Below are 16,614 nucleotides of genomic sequence, written 5' to 3'. Positions count from 1 at the left end.
ATTAAAACAAAAAAGAACATACTAATTTTAATACTAGGAAATTCTTCCTAGCAGTTTCACAGTGCTTTGTTCAAGGGCTTGAGCAGATTTTACAGATTAATACTAGATTACTTACCTTAAGTAATGGGTAAGGGAATGATAAGCCTCAAATGCTGAAAAAACACCTTAAAGAATGAATGATGTTTGTATGAGATACTGTATTCTTAAAGGGTAAGAGGAGTGTTCTTACTGTAGTATTATGACTTTTACCATTAAGAAAAGATGATGAAAAGATGTTTCCTTCCAAAGGGCTTTTTCACAGCATCACAGGAGATTAATGTCACATATAGCACTTAGTCAGATTTCCAGTGGCTTTTTTAATGTAGCTGAATGAAGTGGTTTGAATACATGGCTTTAAATTATTTCTATAGATTATGTACATTCTTTAAAAAGAAGGCTTTTAAATATTTTAGTAGCCCACCTAAAATACTACTTCCAAAGGTGTTGCACAAAGGTTGATAATAAAACACAGCAATCTCTTTAGTAACTTGTATGCTGCTTATATAGAGAGATTTTCTTTCTGCTCCTACAAAAAAATCCCGAAAAAACTGTTTCCATGAAAACGTGGACCAATGTGTATGTAGTAGCTATACTCCATATGTTCATACTTCTTCAGTATTAAATTGGCCACCATGCCAGTCTTGAATATCCTTTGTGCTGTCTTTAAGCTGAAATCTAGTTTAAAACTAAGAATAATTCCAATCTCGTGGCTTTCAGAACCTATCTTAATGTTGTCTTACCTTGTAGCTTGGAACCAGTGCTAGGATTCTTTAGTCTGAAAATTAAACTGTTAACAATTCTTGAGCACAACATAGACACAATTTGACAGGAGACTTTTCTTATTCTTAGCTGTTTACTTGTCATCTGACAGAACTCTTCTGATGCTAAGAATTTGTGTATCTGTTTTCCATAATAAAGTATATTTTCTCCTTCATTTCTGCTTCTTAACTTCATTTTACTTGTACTTGTTCCTGTAATGGAATGCCTTAACTGTGCAAAGGTCTTTGAATTTTGAATTATATGAAGGATATAGTGCAAAATCAGAATTGGGACTTTTTTGCTTCTTAGTGCATAATGGCAAAGGGGTTTGTAAATAAATAGTCTGCTTGTACTTTTTTCATTGAAAGTGCGTAGTGCTAGTGTTAGTTTAGTTTTGGATACGCAGAGATTATGCGTTGTTTACTATTTAAATATGTATCAAGTTAGGGTTAGGGTTGCATAATTTTGCAATGAGTGTGATAACAAGAGTGAAGAACTCTATCCAGTATATGCATTTGAACTCAAACTCAGCAAAATACTGGAGCACAAAGCCTCTTAATGCACATAGGTTGTTGCTACTCAAAATCTTCAATGGAAATTTAAGAGTGGCACACGCTAAGTTATTGTTGCAGAGAAGACCATTGTTCTAAGAGAATTGTGTCTTGACATGTATAAATCTGTAATGTTTTATTAGTGATTTTCTGCTTGCTAATTTATTTAACAATTAGTATCATGGCAGGAATTGGTCAATGTTATAAAACTTAGAGTTTGAAAATATTTGGTAGAATTTTAATAACAAACTACTGAAAGAACTGACAGGAAAAGGAACTAACCTTGTGCATTCTAGAACATTATTCGGATTTCAGCAAAAGTACAGTCATTTTCCATTGACTGAAACAGACACAGCTAGGAATACTTATGTAAAGACTTTGTCTGCTATTTCTTTGAGACAGATGCTGAACCAACAGAAGTGCCAGAACCTCCACCACATGAGAAGAAAATGCAGTTTTTTGAGGAAGAATTATTTAGACTTACACGATCGGTGATCGAACTTCAGTCCTCCTTGGCACGTGTGAACGAAAATCTGAAGCTGACTGTTCAAGAAGATGCCAGTAAGATGTTGGTCACTTGGTTGAACAACCTTTATGATCGCCCAGAGCCTGATAGTGCAGTTAGTGGTGAAACAGACAGTATTCATCTGCCTGGACTCAGCAATAAAGATCAGAAGGACCCTTTTCTTGATTTTGAAGTGGAAGATCTGAAGTCTGAGCTAGCTGAGGTCAAAGAGGCCTTGAAGAACAGGAATGATAAGCTGGAAGAACTGAATGGTAAAGTAAAAGGCTATGAAGGACAGTTAAAACAACTGCAGGAGGCAGCACAGGGACCCACAATAACAATGCCTAGTGACAATATATATCGGGAATATATAGACTCAAGATTTGAGTCCCTCAGACAGGAATTGCTGGAAGGATTTGAAAAGAAAATGGCAGATCTGAAGAACTCTTGTGAATACAAACTACAGGATATCCAGCAGCAGTGTGATGACAATGAAAATAACTGTTTAGGTATAATAGATGTTATAAAAGGCAAAGAAAATGACTTGAAGAAGGAGATAAATTCTCTCCGTACTCAGATTCCATCAAACCATTCCAGTTGCTGCAAGGAGAGTGAGAGAAATGACTTGGACCAGCAGATAAAAGATTTAGATAAGAAGCTTGACAGAGTTGTGGAAGCACACAGGATCTTGAACGTGAGAATAGATAATGAAATCAGTCGATTGTCAACTCCAGATTTGGAAGACATGTTTGGTGAGAGGCTGGAGGAGCTAGATGCAAGGATGAACATCACTGAACGAAATGCTGAAGAGCACTGCTTTTACATTGAGGAAACTCTCCGAAACACTATAGCTGTTGAGGCAGATGAGCTGAGAGATTTGTTTGACCAAAAACTACGGGCACTAGAAGATAGGCTGGGTGGCACTATTTTAGAGATGGCTAATACCACAGACCCAGATGGAATGTATATGAATCCTGTGCCTATCATGCCCAGTGACACTGGGTTTGCAAATGAGCAATTTACAGCAGAGATGAATCTCTTGAAAAACAAACTGCTGTCCCTTGAACGCCTCTGTGGGCAGAAGTGTCAGTCTGCACCACAAGGTATGGAGAACCTTCAGAAAGAGCTAGAAAATTGTAATAACAATTACAGTCACTTGCTTATGAAAACAGAGAACAACTCTGCTCTTCTGCAATTTTTAAATAGCTCTCTTAATGAGAAAATTAAGGGCAACCAGCGTGACAACCAGAAAATACAGAGAGATTTACGTGTACTCCGGTATAGTCTAAATGTCATGGATAAAGATGTGAAGAATATTCAAGATGGCTTGAATAATTGCAAGGAGCAACTTCTGGGAGTCAACTCAACCTGTAGAAAGACACAAAGAGGTGTCTACCGAAAAATTGATCAAATGCAGAAGACATTTGCAAATCAAACCATTCATCCTAGTGATAATTGCTGCAGTGAAGTGAGAGAGAGACTAGAACAATTAAATGACCAAATCCTGAATGATCATAGCAAGTGTAAAGAAAAGACCCATGGTATGCAGGACGGCGTTTCAGATGTTGAGAGCAGAGTCTCACGTGTTGAAAAGGTTTGTGGCAAGCTGGACTCTGTTTCGGGTAGCTTGCAGAAGATAAAAGAAGGTCTAGATAAGCACGTGAGCAGCTTATGGAACTGCATACGTGAAATGAATGGAACTATATCATCTCATTCCAAAGATATTTCTGGCCTCAAAAATTCTGTCCAGCGGTTTTATAGTCAGGTCTCTAAAATTACCACAGACATGGAAGGCATGCTGAAATCACAGTCTGACACAAGTAAGTTTTCCTGTCTTTTTAATGCCGTTTTATTTGCTTTTAACAGGCCTTCTTTTTTGAATCATATATAGATTAACTAAACAAAGGAGGAAAAAAATAATTTTACACCATTACTGCTTTGTTTTTACAACTGCAATTTTGACTCTTTGCTTTAGAACACCATCGAGAACTTTGACTGCTTTTTAAAAGCATTCTTAAAAGAAAAAAAAGTACCATGTACTTTCATGCCTACTTTAAGCCAGAATAAGTAATATTTTTAGATAGTGTATTTAAATGAGTTATAGTTAATAGTTATCTGTGGGTGTTATTCCAGTTAATTTTATTCAGCTTTATTTTTTGTATGTGTGTATATGTGAAATTATGTGTGAGAATCCCCCAGCTGATTCCTCCAGGGGAATTTAAGGGTAAGTTGAGAAAACTGGAGACAAAGGAATTTGAATTTATGATAAGAAGGTTCCCTGTAAGTTTTTTCCACAGCATGTGTTAATAATTATAACTCAGCATCAACTCTTTCATGTGCAGCTTTCACAAACAAGCTCTGGCATATTTTGATGTGTCAGTTTAACACTTCATAGCCCTGCCAGAAGTTTGCATTCCCACAGTGTAGTTGGCAAGTTGACAATATGCTTACGTCACCACTGGCGTTGTTTTCACGTCTCAGCCATTTCTGTTAGTCATCCAACTGGTTAGCTCAATGTGCCTTCCCGGTGAGTTTCAAGTTTGTGTCAGAGTGGTTGAGAGGCAGAGGCACATCCTCTTTGGCTCATAATACCATGAAATGGTGACTTCTGCATGTCAGTGAACCTGGCTATGATGGTTTTAGAGACCTTGCCAAATGCCAGTCACTCCCCTCTGCAGTTCTTGCCTAAAATTTCAGCAATGTTTTTTGAAAGAGTTGAAGTTTTCTGAAGCAAGTTGGTTTCCTGTTTCTGTTTCCATGAGGAAAAAAAAAAAAAACATAGGAAGTTCAGACTATTCTGATATTTCACTTTTCAGTTGGTTGTGTAGTGCAGGAGATGCTTCTCGTTTTAATTCTGTGTATATCTGGGGTAAATTTGACACAAGGCAAATTACTGTGTCAAAAATCGAGATAGAGGTGCCATGTTTGGGTCTGTCCAGTCCTGCTGGAGTATTAATTCTTGGATGAAGTTGGAGTCTTCAGAGGGCAGAATGCATTCGGGTGGTGAGAAAGCAGTACAAAAGAGGCCAATTTCTATATCTGGCCCTAAATCTGAAGAAAAGGTGCTAAAAGAAAGCCTCATAAGTTGTTGGAGCTGGTGTTGTTTGGGAAAAATCTGATGCATAACTGAGAGTCTGCTTGTGTGCATGGAAAAGTTTCTTCAGGAAAGATCCAAAGTAATTTCTGTTGGGAAGAATGCTTCTCCCATCCCCAGGCAAAGACTTGAAAGCTTGTGCTAGATGTGTTTGTTTTGAGTGTTTGATTAAGACCAAATGTATTGCAGTACTTAACACAAAATTCCTTCTGAGGTGAGAAGCTCTTGTGTTAAGTACTAATTAATTTAATTATTTTTAATTCTCTTCCATTAAAGGCAGAAGTGAGGAGGAATAGAAGAGGTCCAAAATTCTTGGATATCCATAGTAAAATCTTCTCTCAACATCTATTACAGCATTATAAGGCATTAAAAAGCCTAAGCTTACCTGGGCTGCAATAGCGTAATTCAGTTTCATAGCAGAGCTGTTCTCTGCATCCACCACTGGGTTTTAAGGCACCCAGGGAGAAGCCCAGCTGTTAGAGCTGGGAAGTGGAGTAACCTGGGCGGCTGGTTCTGCTTCAAGCTGCTTCTGGCCCCTCAAGGGTTCATGCGTTGATCCTCGAATGTTTCCAATTAAAATAATACTGTCTAGCACAGCAGTCTGGTAAACTTTGATAATTGGAGGTCCAGAAAGATTTTGGCAAAAGAGCCACTTTGGAAAGCAGTTTGGGAGCCCCGTTACGGGAGCTGGGCACGGCTCTAACGGTTTTTATTTTCATGTGTGACTGCGGGATCCTCTCTGATACCTATGCTGATTGGAAGGGTTTTCAGTTCTGGCTGTAGATCAGTGCTAAATTTCTTCTGTGCTATTTGCCAGCATATCATAGCATTCAAGTGATATCATTTGACTTCAGAAGGACCAGAACTGGAACAACTCATTACTAATATATGGTCGTTGGGGGTGGTAAGGCAAGGATACTTCAGAAGGAATACAACTTCAACTCTTATCACTTAATCTAGGAGCGTTGCTATATTTTCTTCCGAATTTTTTATTCAGATGTTTTGAATTCAGAGTCCAAACTAAGACACTGCATTAGAGAATGGCTGCACATGACAGCACATAGAGACCCAGAGGCCAGAAGCATGTGGTATTAGTTTGGATTTCTGGTGAAGACTGCATAACATTGTTCTGTTAGCATTAAACAAGGTGATGGCAGGTGGTGGTCTGCTCCAAGCACATAAATGACTGCATATGATGTATTTGCCAAGGTAATGCAATCCAGCCATATTTTGTCCAAAATAAAATGATCGCTGCCCCCAGCTCTTCATCTTACAGTATAAGTCCTTGCAGAAGAGCTTCTCATTGCAGTCTGTTCCTCTCTGCAGACACAATTGTTCTTCAAATGTTGTGAAACTAAGTGGTGTTAAAGTCAGAGGTTTCTTTTTTGCTGCTGGCTTTTCATATGGATTCATGAAACTTTTTGGTGAATGGAAGTATAGTCTTAAAGCCAGCTGCTTGTAGTTTGCTTTGGTTACCGTTATTTGACCTGAGCTGCAATTCCTCTGGTGATTGTAGAAGAGTTTGAAAAATAACAGCTAAATATCATCTGCTGGACTTACAATGTAAGAAACAGACTGTACACTCTGCATTACGTCAGTGAGAGATAACATTAACTGTTAGCATTGTATCACAAATTAGGGTCATAGAATTGCAGAAAGGTTTGGGTTGGAAGGAACCTCAAAGCCCACCCAGTCCCACCCCATGCTATGGGTAGCGCTGCCCCCAGCAGCTCAGCTGCCCAGGGCCCCATTCAGCCTGGCCTTGAGTGCCGCCAGGGAAGGGGCACTACGGTTTCTCTGGGCAGCTGTGCCAGCACCTCACTGCCCTCTTAGTAAAGCATTTTTTCCTAACAACTAACCTAAATCTCCCCTTTTTTAGTTTAAATCCAGGGCGAAGAATTCATTAAGTACCTCAGCTTTCTTCATGTCTAAAGAAGCCAGTTCTCCTCATTTCCCAGAGGGTGCACTCTCCTTTGCTTGTCTCTTAGAACTGATGTAAAATCAGCCAGCAAAACTCAGGAAGACTTTTTTAGAGGGCATATATAGCAAATGAATGCAGGTGTTATGAGACTGTAACTTTGGATAGCCTTATAGTGATTTGGAAAGCTTATGTGAAGTTCTTATGAGAGGTATGGAGGGCCTGGGTCCTGCTGCAGACTCTGGTGGAGTGTCTGGCATGATGAGTTGAATTGGGTAGTTTGCAAGGGGACGTTTGTCCATTTCTCACTCCCATCCCTTTGCCTAAAGTCATGTTTCAGTCTTAAATTTCAACAAATATATCCGCTTCCCACTTCAGAGGATATTGTATCCTTAAATTTAATCTGGGACTTCATTTATATGAATACATCATAATTCCTATAAGGAAATTAGAACTGGAACAGATCTCAAGTGTAACTGTGTCAGCCCTGATGTCATATGCATTGGCTGCCCTACTGGAAAACTCTCTTAATGGTATCTCTTCTTTTTAAACAATAAAGGCACTTTGGGTAAATTATATCCTGGGGTTCTGTCTTTGTTGTTAGAAAATATTAGTAATGGGAGCACTTAGAATTATTAATTCATTGCTTTTCAAAGGAGAGGAAAATCCCTAAGCCAGTGTCCTGTCTTTTTCTTCTTTTGTTTGTCTTTTTCTTCTGTGGATTTATTTTTTTTCAAGCTCAAGGCTTGGATATGAACAAGTCTGCTCTGTGCTGGGTGTTGAGGGCAGAGTAGAAGGAAGAGATGTCAGCAGGAGGGATTGACGTGAAGGAAGGAGGGCGAGCATGAAGCGGGGATGAAAGCACTGGTGGGAGGCAGCTGTAAAATACAGGCTGGCTTGGTGCAGAAAGCCCAGGCTGGACTAATCAAGGGAGTGTTCACAGGTTGCTTTGACTGTTGCTCATCCCATCCCTGTGGCACAGGCTGAGGAAATGGGCAGTCTGTAGTATTTCAAGTGCAATGTGGAGTTTTGTCCACGTGGCTCAGTGTCTGAGCGGTAAGATGGTCTTGAATTGAGTCCCATTTAATTCTGAAATACTTTCATTAATGTGCATGCAGCAATTCTGTGTTAGGCAAATAATTCTCGGTTATTTTCTTCTTCAAATGTTCCAAAGGGCGACCAGAAGCACCGCGGCAGGCAGTGCCACCGAGACCTGCGCTGCAGCCCCAGCCTGGCACACCGTTGCTGCCCTCCAGGCCCAGGATCCAGCCCCCACGGCAGCGGCCCCCGCTGCAGCCGCCGCAGCCCAGGCCTGCACGCCCGGGGCTGCCTGGCTCAGCCCTGACTCCATTCCTGCCTGGCACGACCGGGATCATCCTGGAAACCGGGGAGGCCGGACCTCCTGGCACAGTGCTGATGTCAGGGAGAGGCCAGCTGAGAAGCGTCGATGGTCAGGCTGGTCAGAGCACCATGCCCATTGCGGAGGGGTACGCTGGAGCACCAGGTGAGAGTCAAACGAATAGTGAACTCTTCAGTAAGACCCATGGACACGCCAGGTATTTTCTAGGGGGGCCTTCCTGTTCACCCGTTACGGCTATTTGGAACAGGCTTATGGCAGAGGTGGTTTGTAATGGAGCTTGGCAGCCTCCAGCTGGCGATGGAAGCAGGGGAAACATGCTCAGTACCAGTTTTGTTACCTTTGCCAGGGCTGTGCAGAGTATGATGTCAGTGGGGCTGATGTAAAATTCTTGGTGAGTACAGCAGCATTTGCCACTAGGGAGAACTAACTTTTTCTTCCTGTAGTGCTTATACTGTATTAGAATAAGAATTTAGTTTTCTTTGCCACAACCACCGCAGCTTAACGATAATCTGAGCATTTTGTAGGAGATGCTGTTTGTTAACTATTTCAGTAGGCTATTTTATGCTAACAGAGGATATTTTTCTAGAAGAATGCAATGATTCTCTGTCATAATGTACTCAGTTACATACCATGCAACACATATTACTTTTCCTTTTCAGGATATCCAAAGTTATCACCTCCAAACATAGACTCACAAGGTAAGATCATTGTTTCCTAGAAATTCTTTGCACAGGTGCTTTATTTCAGACTCTGGAGAGTGCTGGCTGGGAGAACAAAGTGATGCTGAGGAAAATCTGATGCGTTTTTTGTTCTACCGAAGCATTAAATCTGCATCCTTTGAAAATTTGATCTTAAAAAATAATTCATTTGGGGCTACTGTTGCTTATTTTGTGAGGTTGTTTTTTTATTTTTTATTATAGTTTCTGTTTCCTAGCAAATGTCAGGACTGACTTTGTTCCTTTTAAGTGAAAAAATAGATAATTCTTTCCAATGAATTTAATATTTCTTTAGTAAGAGATTAATAAGGCTGATTCTAAGGTCTTGAAGCACTGTTAGTAACCGAGATAGCACGTGAGTTGGTCCTTCTCACGGGGGAGTTTCTGCCTTTGTTGACAAGAATACAACATGTTCCTGACTACAGTGAAAGTAGGAGTGTTCCCACTGTCCACCACCATTTAGAAAGATGTAAAATGCAGTTTTCTAGGTTAGGTGTAGCTTTATCATAATTGTCCATATAATAATTCACTCGTGGATATGTATGATAAACAGGTATATTACCTTTGTGTGGGAGACACTAGTTGGCCTCAATAACTATGTTGATGGGGTGCTGCCTGCCCTGCAGCCTCACACCCCAGATATTATCAAAGTCTTGTGAATGATATCCTGTGAATATTCCCACCCTTTCTTCACAAAGAGTGATTTCATCTAAATTTGTTTAAGGAAGTATCATAAGTAGATACAAAATCAGGGCTTGATGGCATCCGAAATCCCAACCTTGGGTTTTAGTTTAGTAGCCTTAAAAAAAAATCACAGGTGCTCTTTCTGAAGGCTGATCTGAGGACTGACAAGAAGAGCTGTGAAGATTCGATGTCATAATTCTGATACCTATACTTTCTAATTAAAAATCTATCAGAGCCTTGAAGCAATCTTGAGGATTGCAGTGGCAAGAAAAAGCAGCTATAGATAAGGCTTCTGGAAAAGGATGTGAAGTAAAGAAAAGCTCATTTATCTTGATGCCAGCAAAGTCAATATAAATGCCTAGATTTCTGTGATAAATGGATATCCTGGGGGTTTATTCTTCTCTATACAAACTTCTGCAGTTATAGGCAGTAGTATTTTAATAGGTTTATGCTAAAAATGTATGAACTTGTGCATGTTAAAAATGTTGGAAGGGCAGGGTGGGGTAGCTGATGTGCATGATTGCTGCCTGGTGGGATGTGTTGCAACGAAGGGTATCACCCTGAGATCTACAGAGAGACAGGCTCAACCAAGGAGCTATTTTTCCTATCTATGCCTCTGAAGACTATCTCATTATAAGACAGACCTGCTGATCTGTCACACTTCACCCAAAATCCCCTGCACACCCTGAGGTCAGATAAGGTCGTAGAAAGCAGTTAGTATGGTGTGGTACAAATGTGATGTGGCACAAATAGCTATTTTACTTATTGGAGTTGGGGCATTTACACCCACTGACCCTAATCATACGAGTGGGGACTGCTTATAAATAGCAGTGACGGAACTATTTGGGGCAGAATACAGCAGCTGAAAAAGTTATAGAAATTAACAGCTGAGGAAGGGAAGATTTGGAGTTTATTGGAGGAAGGACTTAGGTAAGATGTTGAGGAATCTTTCATACCTAATTCTAGTTAATCATGTCTTTGTCAGTCTTCCACATTTTACGGTACTGAAATGGTAATTTGAAAGATCAAGCCTTGTACTGTAGAATCATAGAATCATAGAATCATGGAATTGCTCAGGTTGGAAAAGACCTTAAAGATCACTGAGTCCAACCACAACCTAACCAAACTACCCTAAATCTGACAACCCCCCGCTAAATCATGTCCCCGAGCAAAGTCCTGTAATTCCTAAAGCAGAAAGCATGTATTATTAAATTGGCCTTCTAAGCACTCCCTTTTGTTTCTGATTCCCTTTCATTTCTGTTTCTGAGCAACAAGTTTATGATAAAGGTGAGCTAAATACCAGGACCAAAGTTCATCTGCTTAATCTCTTTTACTGCAAAAAGCGTTGAATCAACTGTTACTGAAAAAAAGCATCATGAGCAGATATTGAAGCATGACAATTTTAGAGCCATGAGAACTTTTCTTTACTGACAGTTGCAGAGGCAGAGGTCATAGATTGGCTGATGAACTGGTCTGGGAGCCAATAAAAAAGTGCTTGAAGATCCCCAGTCACACAGATGGGCAAAGACAGAGCCAAGAAGAGGATTCGAACACTCTGATCAGCATACAGAGGATCACAGTGAAAACATTTCACTGAAAGCACAGACTGCCTTCCCCACTCTCTGGTTTGCATTGTTGGTAGTGCCCTCAACCCTGCAGCTCTGATGAGGGGTGATGGCTTCTCTCAGAGAAGCTTTATAGGAGATTTGTGTTGGATATTAAGAAAAGTTTCATCTCAGAGCGGTAAGGCAGTGGCACAGGCTGCCCTGGAGGTGTTCAAGAAAAGTGTGCATGTGGCACTGAGGGACATATTAATGGGCAGTATTGGTGGTTGGTGGACAGTTGGACTACATCACCTTAGAGATCTTTTCCAGCCTTGATGATTCTCTGATTATTGTGCTGTGTAGTACCAAAAACTGCTGAGCCAATGAACCCTACTGCTGTATGAACACTGCTGAATATATGCAGATGAGTGTTGGTCTGGGCTTTTTAATTCTTCTCACTTGTCTGATATTGAGCCATTTCCAGTAAAGCTATGGAAATGTTTCAAATATAAAACCATGAGGTTTATTGTGATGTAAGATTTGTGTTGCTGCAGGTGCTCCTTGATTTGAAGAAAAAGTTTATTGAATACATAAATTCTCCTGCTGTGCTTGCAATGGATTCTCTTGCTTATTTAGCCCTTCCTTTTGATTGTTTGACCGGGAACAATATTCTGGTTATTACGCGTTACTGATTCGGTGCAGTGGAAGGCATTGCGCCAGTGGTTGTGTTTTGCCACTGTTTGTATGAAAATACAGCATTATTCATAGAAGCAGACTTGAAGGCCTGGGTAAAGGACTAAAGATATTTGTGCAAGGAACAGTAGGTCAGCCACAGGGCAAACCTTTTTCGGCTGAGATTTGTAAATTAGGAGCATTAAGACCAGAAAGGGCTGTTATGGACAGACTTTTAGGCAAAGTAGCTGTGTCTTCATAACACACTGAATGAATTATAGAATCATTAAGGTTGGAAAAGACCACTAAGATCATCACGTCCAACCATCAGCCCATCCTCACCATGACCACTGACCACGTCCCTCAGTGCCACATCTGCACGGTTCTTGAACACCTTCAGGGATGGTGACTGCAACACCTCTGTGGGCAGCCTGTGCCACTGCATCCTTCTGGGAAGAAATTTTTCCTATTGTGAGTTATGATCCATTTCAGAAACAGGTGACTTTAGCACAGCTCACAGGGCCTGTGAATCTTTTGTGAAGCTTTTTCTCTGTCAAGCTGTGTCTTCATGAGGATGGTGTATGTGATTCCTAGCTTTTAAATGCTTTGAAGCTTTTCTTCCTGATTTTTTTGTAATTCCACATCACTAGCTTAAGTGAGACATTCCAAGCCCAGACCTTGCCTGGAGAAACTGATCTCTGTGTGAGGAAAAGCATTTGCAGGTGGGGATATGTGTGGGAGGTTGGTTAGCTTCTCTGTAAGGTTCTGCAAAAGCATTGCTGAGAGCTATTGGTAGGACTTGTGAAAGCTTCAAACACGCACAGGTGCAGCTGGAAATCATAGAACCATAGAATGGCCTGGGAAAAGGACCACAGTGATAATGTAGTTTCAACCCCCCTGTTATGTGCAGGGTCACCAATCACTAGCCATGGCTGCCCAGAGACTCAGCCAGCCTGGCCTTTAATGCCTGCAGGGATGGGGCATCCACAACCTCTTTTAAACTAATCTACCAAATATTTAGAGGCATTTAAGATTCCTTCTTTAGACCAGTACTCATAAGACTGAGCTGATGGCTCAGAAGAACAAGGCTGCGGATCTGAAGCAACTTCAGCAGCAGAATCTAAAGTCTATTCAAACAATTATTGTCAGTGCAGGAAAACCTAAGGGAAGCTGTGGTGAGCCAGGACAGGAGTCACTTCCCCATCCGGATGGTATGTAGCTGCTGTGAGTTCCAGCACAGCGATTATGGGCAAACTGCAGAGTTTGTGCCATCTGTACTGTGTGGCTACAGGTGAGAAGAACCTGTCTGAGTCAACCAGTGAGAAGTTAGTTGATGTGCACCAACTGTTGGTTTCAGTCTCAGAGTAAGCTGAGAGTAGAAGGTGGTGTTAAAGTGCTGGAACTTTGCAGGAGCTCCTTAAGTAGACTTCCTGCAATTCATTTGGGCCCTTTGAACAACTTCATCTCAGTTCAAAGGAGCTCCTGCACGTGCATTGGCAGCTAAAAGGGCTTCTGTCTCACAAAGCAGGCTAAGTACTGAATGAGGAGATTTCCAAAGATACATGAGACATCTGGTTAATAGCCCCGAAGGGAACTGCTGGTGGTTATTTGCATCTCCTTCCCCTAAATTCCCCTGTGTTCATGCCAAGTTACTCAGGGGAAAAAAAAAGAAAAAAAAAGTCTAGCACAGCATTGGTGTATTCTCATTGTAGACAAAGATTTGTCACCTTCTCTGTATTGAAGTGAATTGAATGGTTGTATCATTGGTTGCTGATAGACACTGTCAAATTGAGAGAAAGAGGAAACAAATGTTTATTTTAAGGAAAGCAGAGCAAGGAGCAAGGACTGGCACAGCACAGAGATGACATGGATCCTAATCTGAATAGGGCAGAAGAGAAAGAGCAGCCAAGGGGAACTTTAAGTGTATTCATTACTTACTAGTAATTGAGCATAGAAACAAGAGCTGACCACTGCTGGCAGTGTTCCTGCTTAAGGGAAATGTGTAGAGGAAAGGGAACTAAAACAAGATGAACAGGTGGGTGGTCACTTAAGTCTTGTCTTTAAGTTTGTCTGCTTAAAAGCAAAATTTTGTCCTAATCGTCCAAAGGACATTTCATCAATCACCAGTGTAACTGCACTGTTTAGCTGGTAAACAGATGATAGTCACTGTGAAATACTCATGTGTCTGTCTGATTTGCTTAGAAAAGAGTAAAGATATAGAGTGAAAAATTCCCCAAAAGAAAAGGAGAAGAGCCCCAGGGATGGTTCTCTTTGTTGGAATACCTGTTGCTTTTGTAGATATTTTCACGGCTCTTTAGCAGAGGAAATCAGAGCTGTATGCTCTGATTCTCAACTTAACTAGGAAAGCTGGCATGAGCTATAGACCTTCAGCACTTCTGTTGCCACTGTGATGGCGATATAGAGCAGAGATGTCCAGGGGCAGCCTGAATCCCATGGAAATTTTATGGCAGAGGCTTGCTAAATTCAGGTACGGCATGATTTCCGCTTGCAGTATTTATGAGCCACGTTTCTTTTCCTTAGAAGGAAAAACAACTTGTAGGCAATGCCTGTTTTCTGACTGGGAGGCTGTGGCCAAAGGGGAAGTGTTGCAGTACTCAATGTCTTTTTAATGGTGAGACACCTGGGGCTTGGGCCAACAGTATGTAGTCTGCTAATTCTGGCATCCCTCAAGGGCTAGGCTGAGTGGTGTACCTGCGGGAACAGAGACACTGGGTTATAAACCATTACAGGGAAGGGCTGTGTTGTCCTGAAATGACCCTAAGTCATGTTCTTACCCATTTTAGGACCTGCTGCTGCTGCGGCCTCTCTGGTGTCCTTTTCAGCTGGGCTCACACAGAAGCCTTTCTCCAGTGACGTTGGCGTCGTTCACTTTAACAAAGTGCTCGTGAATGATGGGGATTTTTACAACCCCAATACAGGTAACAGCCAAAGAACGGATCCACGGAGGTGCCAGATGGCAGTAACATGTTACCAGGGTATGATGCCATCCCTGGCCTTGTGGTGCATTGAACAAAACAAAATACATGAGTCCACCCAAACCAGATCCACCACGGTAGGAGCTTCCCATGGATTTAGCAGGCACACACTTGTAATATTTGGTTTTCCACACCACCCCAATCATGCTGAGGCACAGCTCATCACCAGCACTTGCAGGTCTGTGTTCCCACCCCACCTCAAGCAGCTGCATCCAGTTAGAGCCGAGAAGCACTTACTGACCCACCTCACTGTGGCCTGGACAGAGGAAGAAATGAGGTAATATATTTTACCTCCCCAGTGATGGTTACCATGGCCACCTCCATCTCAAGTGTCATATCTCTTGAGGGTGTTAGGCGTGCCTCAGCCTCCTGGACACTTGCACAGCACGTGGCTGCCTTTTGCTTCCTCACCCAGCTATGAGTTGTGGCAACTCCTTAGGACAGGTGGCTTCTGAGTGTGGACAAGACATGCTAGTTAAAGTCCTTAAGGACTGGTGGGCTCTGACACAAAAGAAGTAGCAGGATTATATGTGTATCTCTGCAACAGGACTTAAGTGTACATCCCTGTGGTGTTGGTACTTTCTGCAAGCCGAGCCTGAAGTTCTAAAATGAATGGTAATGGAAGAGTCCTGTAGCTCAAGACTCTCCTTTGCCTTCATAACTGCTTCCAGTTGGTCAGCTGCCTGAGCTGATCTTATCGCAATTATCTATGTGAGCAGAGGATTAACCCATGTTGCTTCATGTTTCTCACTGTGCATAGGGTGCTTGGGCCTGTCTGTGTTGACCAACTCGGACAAGCTCAGCCTGTCTCTCTCCTGCAGGCATATTCACATCACCATATGAAGGGCGCTACCTGATCACGGCTGTGCTGGCTCCAGAGAGGGATGAGTATGTTGAAGCAGTGCTGTCCGTCTCCAATGCAAGTGTTGCTCAGCTGCACACGGCTGGGTACAGAAGGGAACTGCTGGAGTACCACAAACCCTACTCGGGGAAACGGACCTGTGGTGGTCCTGGAACATTCCACCTTGTTCTTCACCTCAAAGCAGGAGATGAAGTAAATGTCGTCGTAACAGGAGGCAAGCTGGCCTACACAGACTCTGACGAAATGTACTCCACGTTTAGTGGGGTTCTCCTTTATCCTTCTATTTCCCATGTTTAGGCCCACCATCAAACAGGAGAGAAGGGTAAGATATTCTGAAGAAATTAAGAGTAATAAAATTCAAAGCTTTAATATATTCAGTTTATATATTTGATTTCAGTGATGATTTGTCTATAATGAAACCTTTTTCTTGTCCTGTTACCAGAGACAGCTACAGCTACAGCCAGTTTCTGTAGCCAAACTACTCTTTCTCCAAGTCTTTGTTTACCTGTACAGACAGAACAGCTGTTAAGCAACAGTTGCATTCTGAGTTGATACTTCTCCACTGCGCTCTTATCCGCTATATTAAATATCCTTTTCAGTTTTATCCCCAGTTTATCTCTGCCAGCATCCCAAGTGTATCAGAGTTTACATCTTAGCTGAAGTTTACAGCTGCAGTCAGCTATTTTTGCGCTTTCAGTAAAGCAGGGACAAGAAAGTGAGATTGTACAGGACACCATCGATGACTTCCTCATCCTTCTGTTCTTTAATAACATGTTGTCAGTACGTTCTCACAAACCAAAAAGCAATTGCTAACCATGGTGGTGCAAGGTAGAAAATGATGTTTGCATCAGGTTTTTTTCTTGCCTTTAAGGACCAAGTGCAGTACTCAGAGAGGGGGTGAGTGACTCCAGCAC

General features: G+C 41.7%; 1 protein-coding gene across 2 annotated transcripts in view; it reads left to right on the top strand.

The window, feature by feature from the left end:
* Nucleotides 1-16,302, top strand: part of EMILIN2 (elastin microfibril interfacer 2) — a 29,998-nt gene extending 13,696 nt beyond the window's left edge. For both annotated transcript variants that reach the window (XM_042869925.1, XM_042869926.1), the window contains 5 exons: nucleotides 1,752-3,674; nucleotides 8,041-8,370; nucleotides 8,886-8,924; nucleotides 14,647-14,781; nucleotides 15,660-16,302. In XM_042869925.1, coding sequence (XP_042725859.1) covers nucleotides 1,752-3,674; nucleotides 8,041-8,370; nucleotides 8,886-8,924; nucleotides 14,647-14,781; nucleotides 15,660-15,997 — 2,765 coding nt within the window. In that variant the 3' untranslated portion in view covers nucleotides 15,998-16,302. The remainder of the gene's footprint in view (nucleotides 1-1,751; nucleotides 3,675-8,040; nucleotides 8,371-8,885; nucleotides 8,925-14,646; nucleotides 14,782-15,659) is intronic.
* Nucleotides 16,303-16,614: the final 312 nt, after the last annotated feature.

The sequence above is a fragment of the Lagopus leucura genome, unplaced genomic scaffold (assembly GCF_019238085.1).
Source record: "Lagopus leucura isolate 7727_CA_CO unplaced genomic scaffold, USGS_WTPT01 Super-Scaffold_100002, whole genome shotgun sequence".
NCBI classification, from domain to species: domain Eukaryota; kingdom Metazoa; phylum Chordata; class Aves; order Galliformes; family Phasianidae; genus Lagopus; species Lagopus leucura.
The sequence above is the reverse complement of the archived record's forward strand: the minus strand, read 5'-3'. Positions and strand labels throughout refer to the sequence as shown.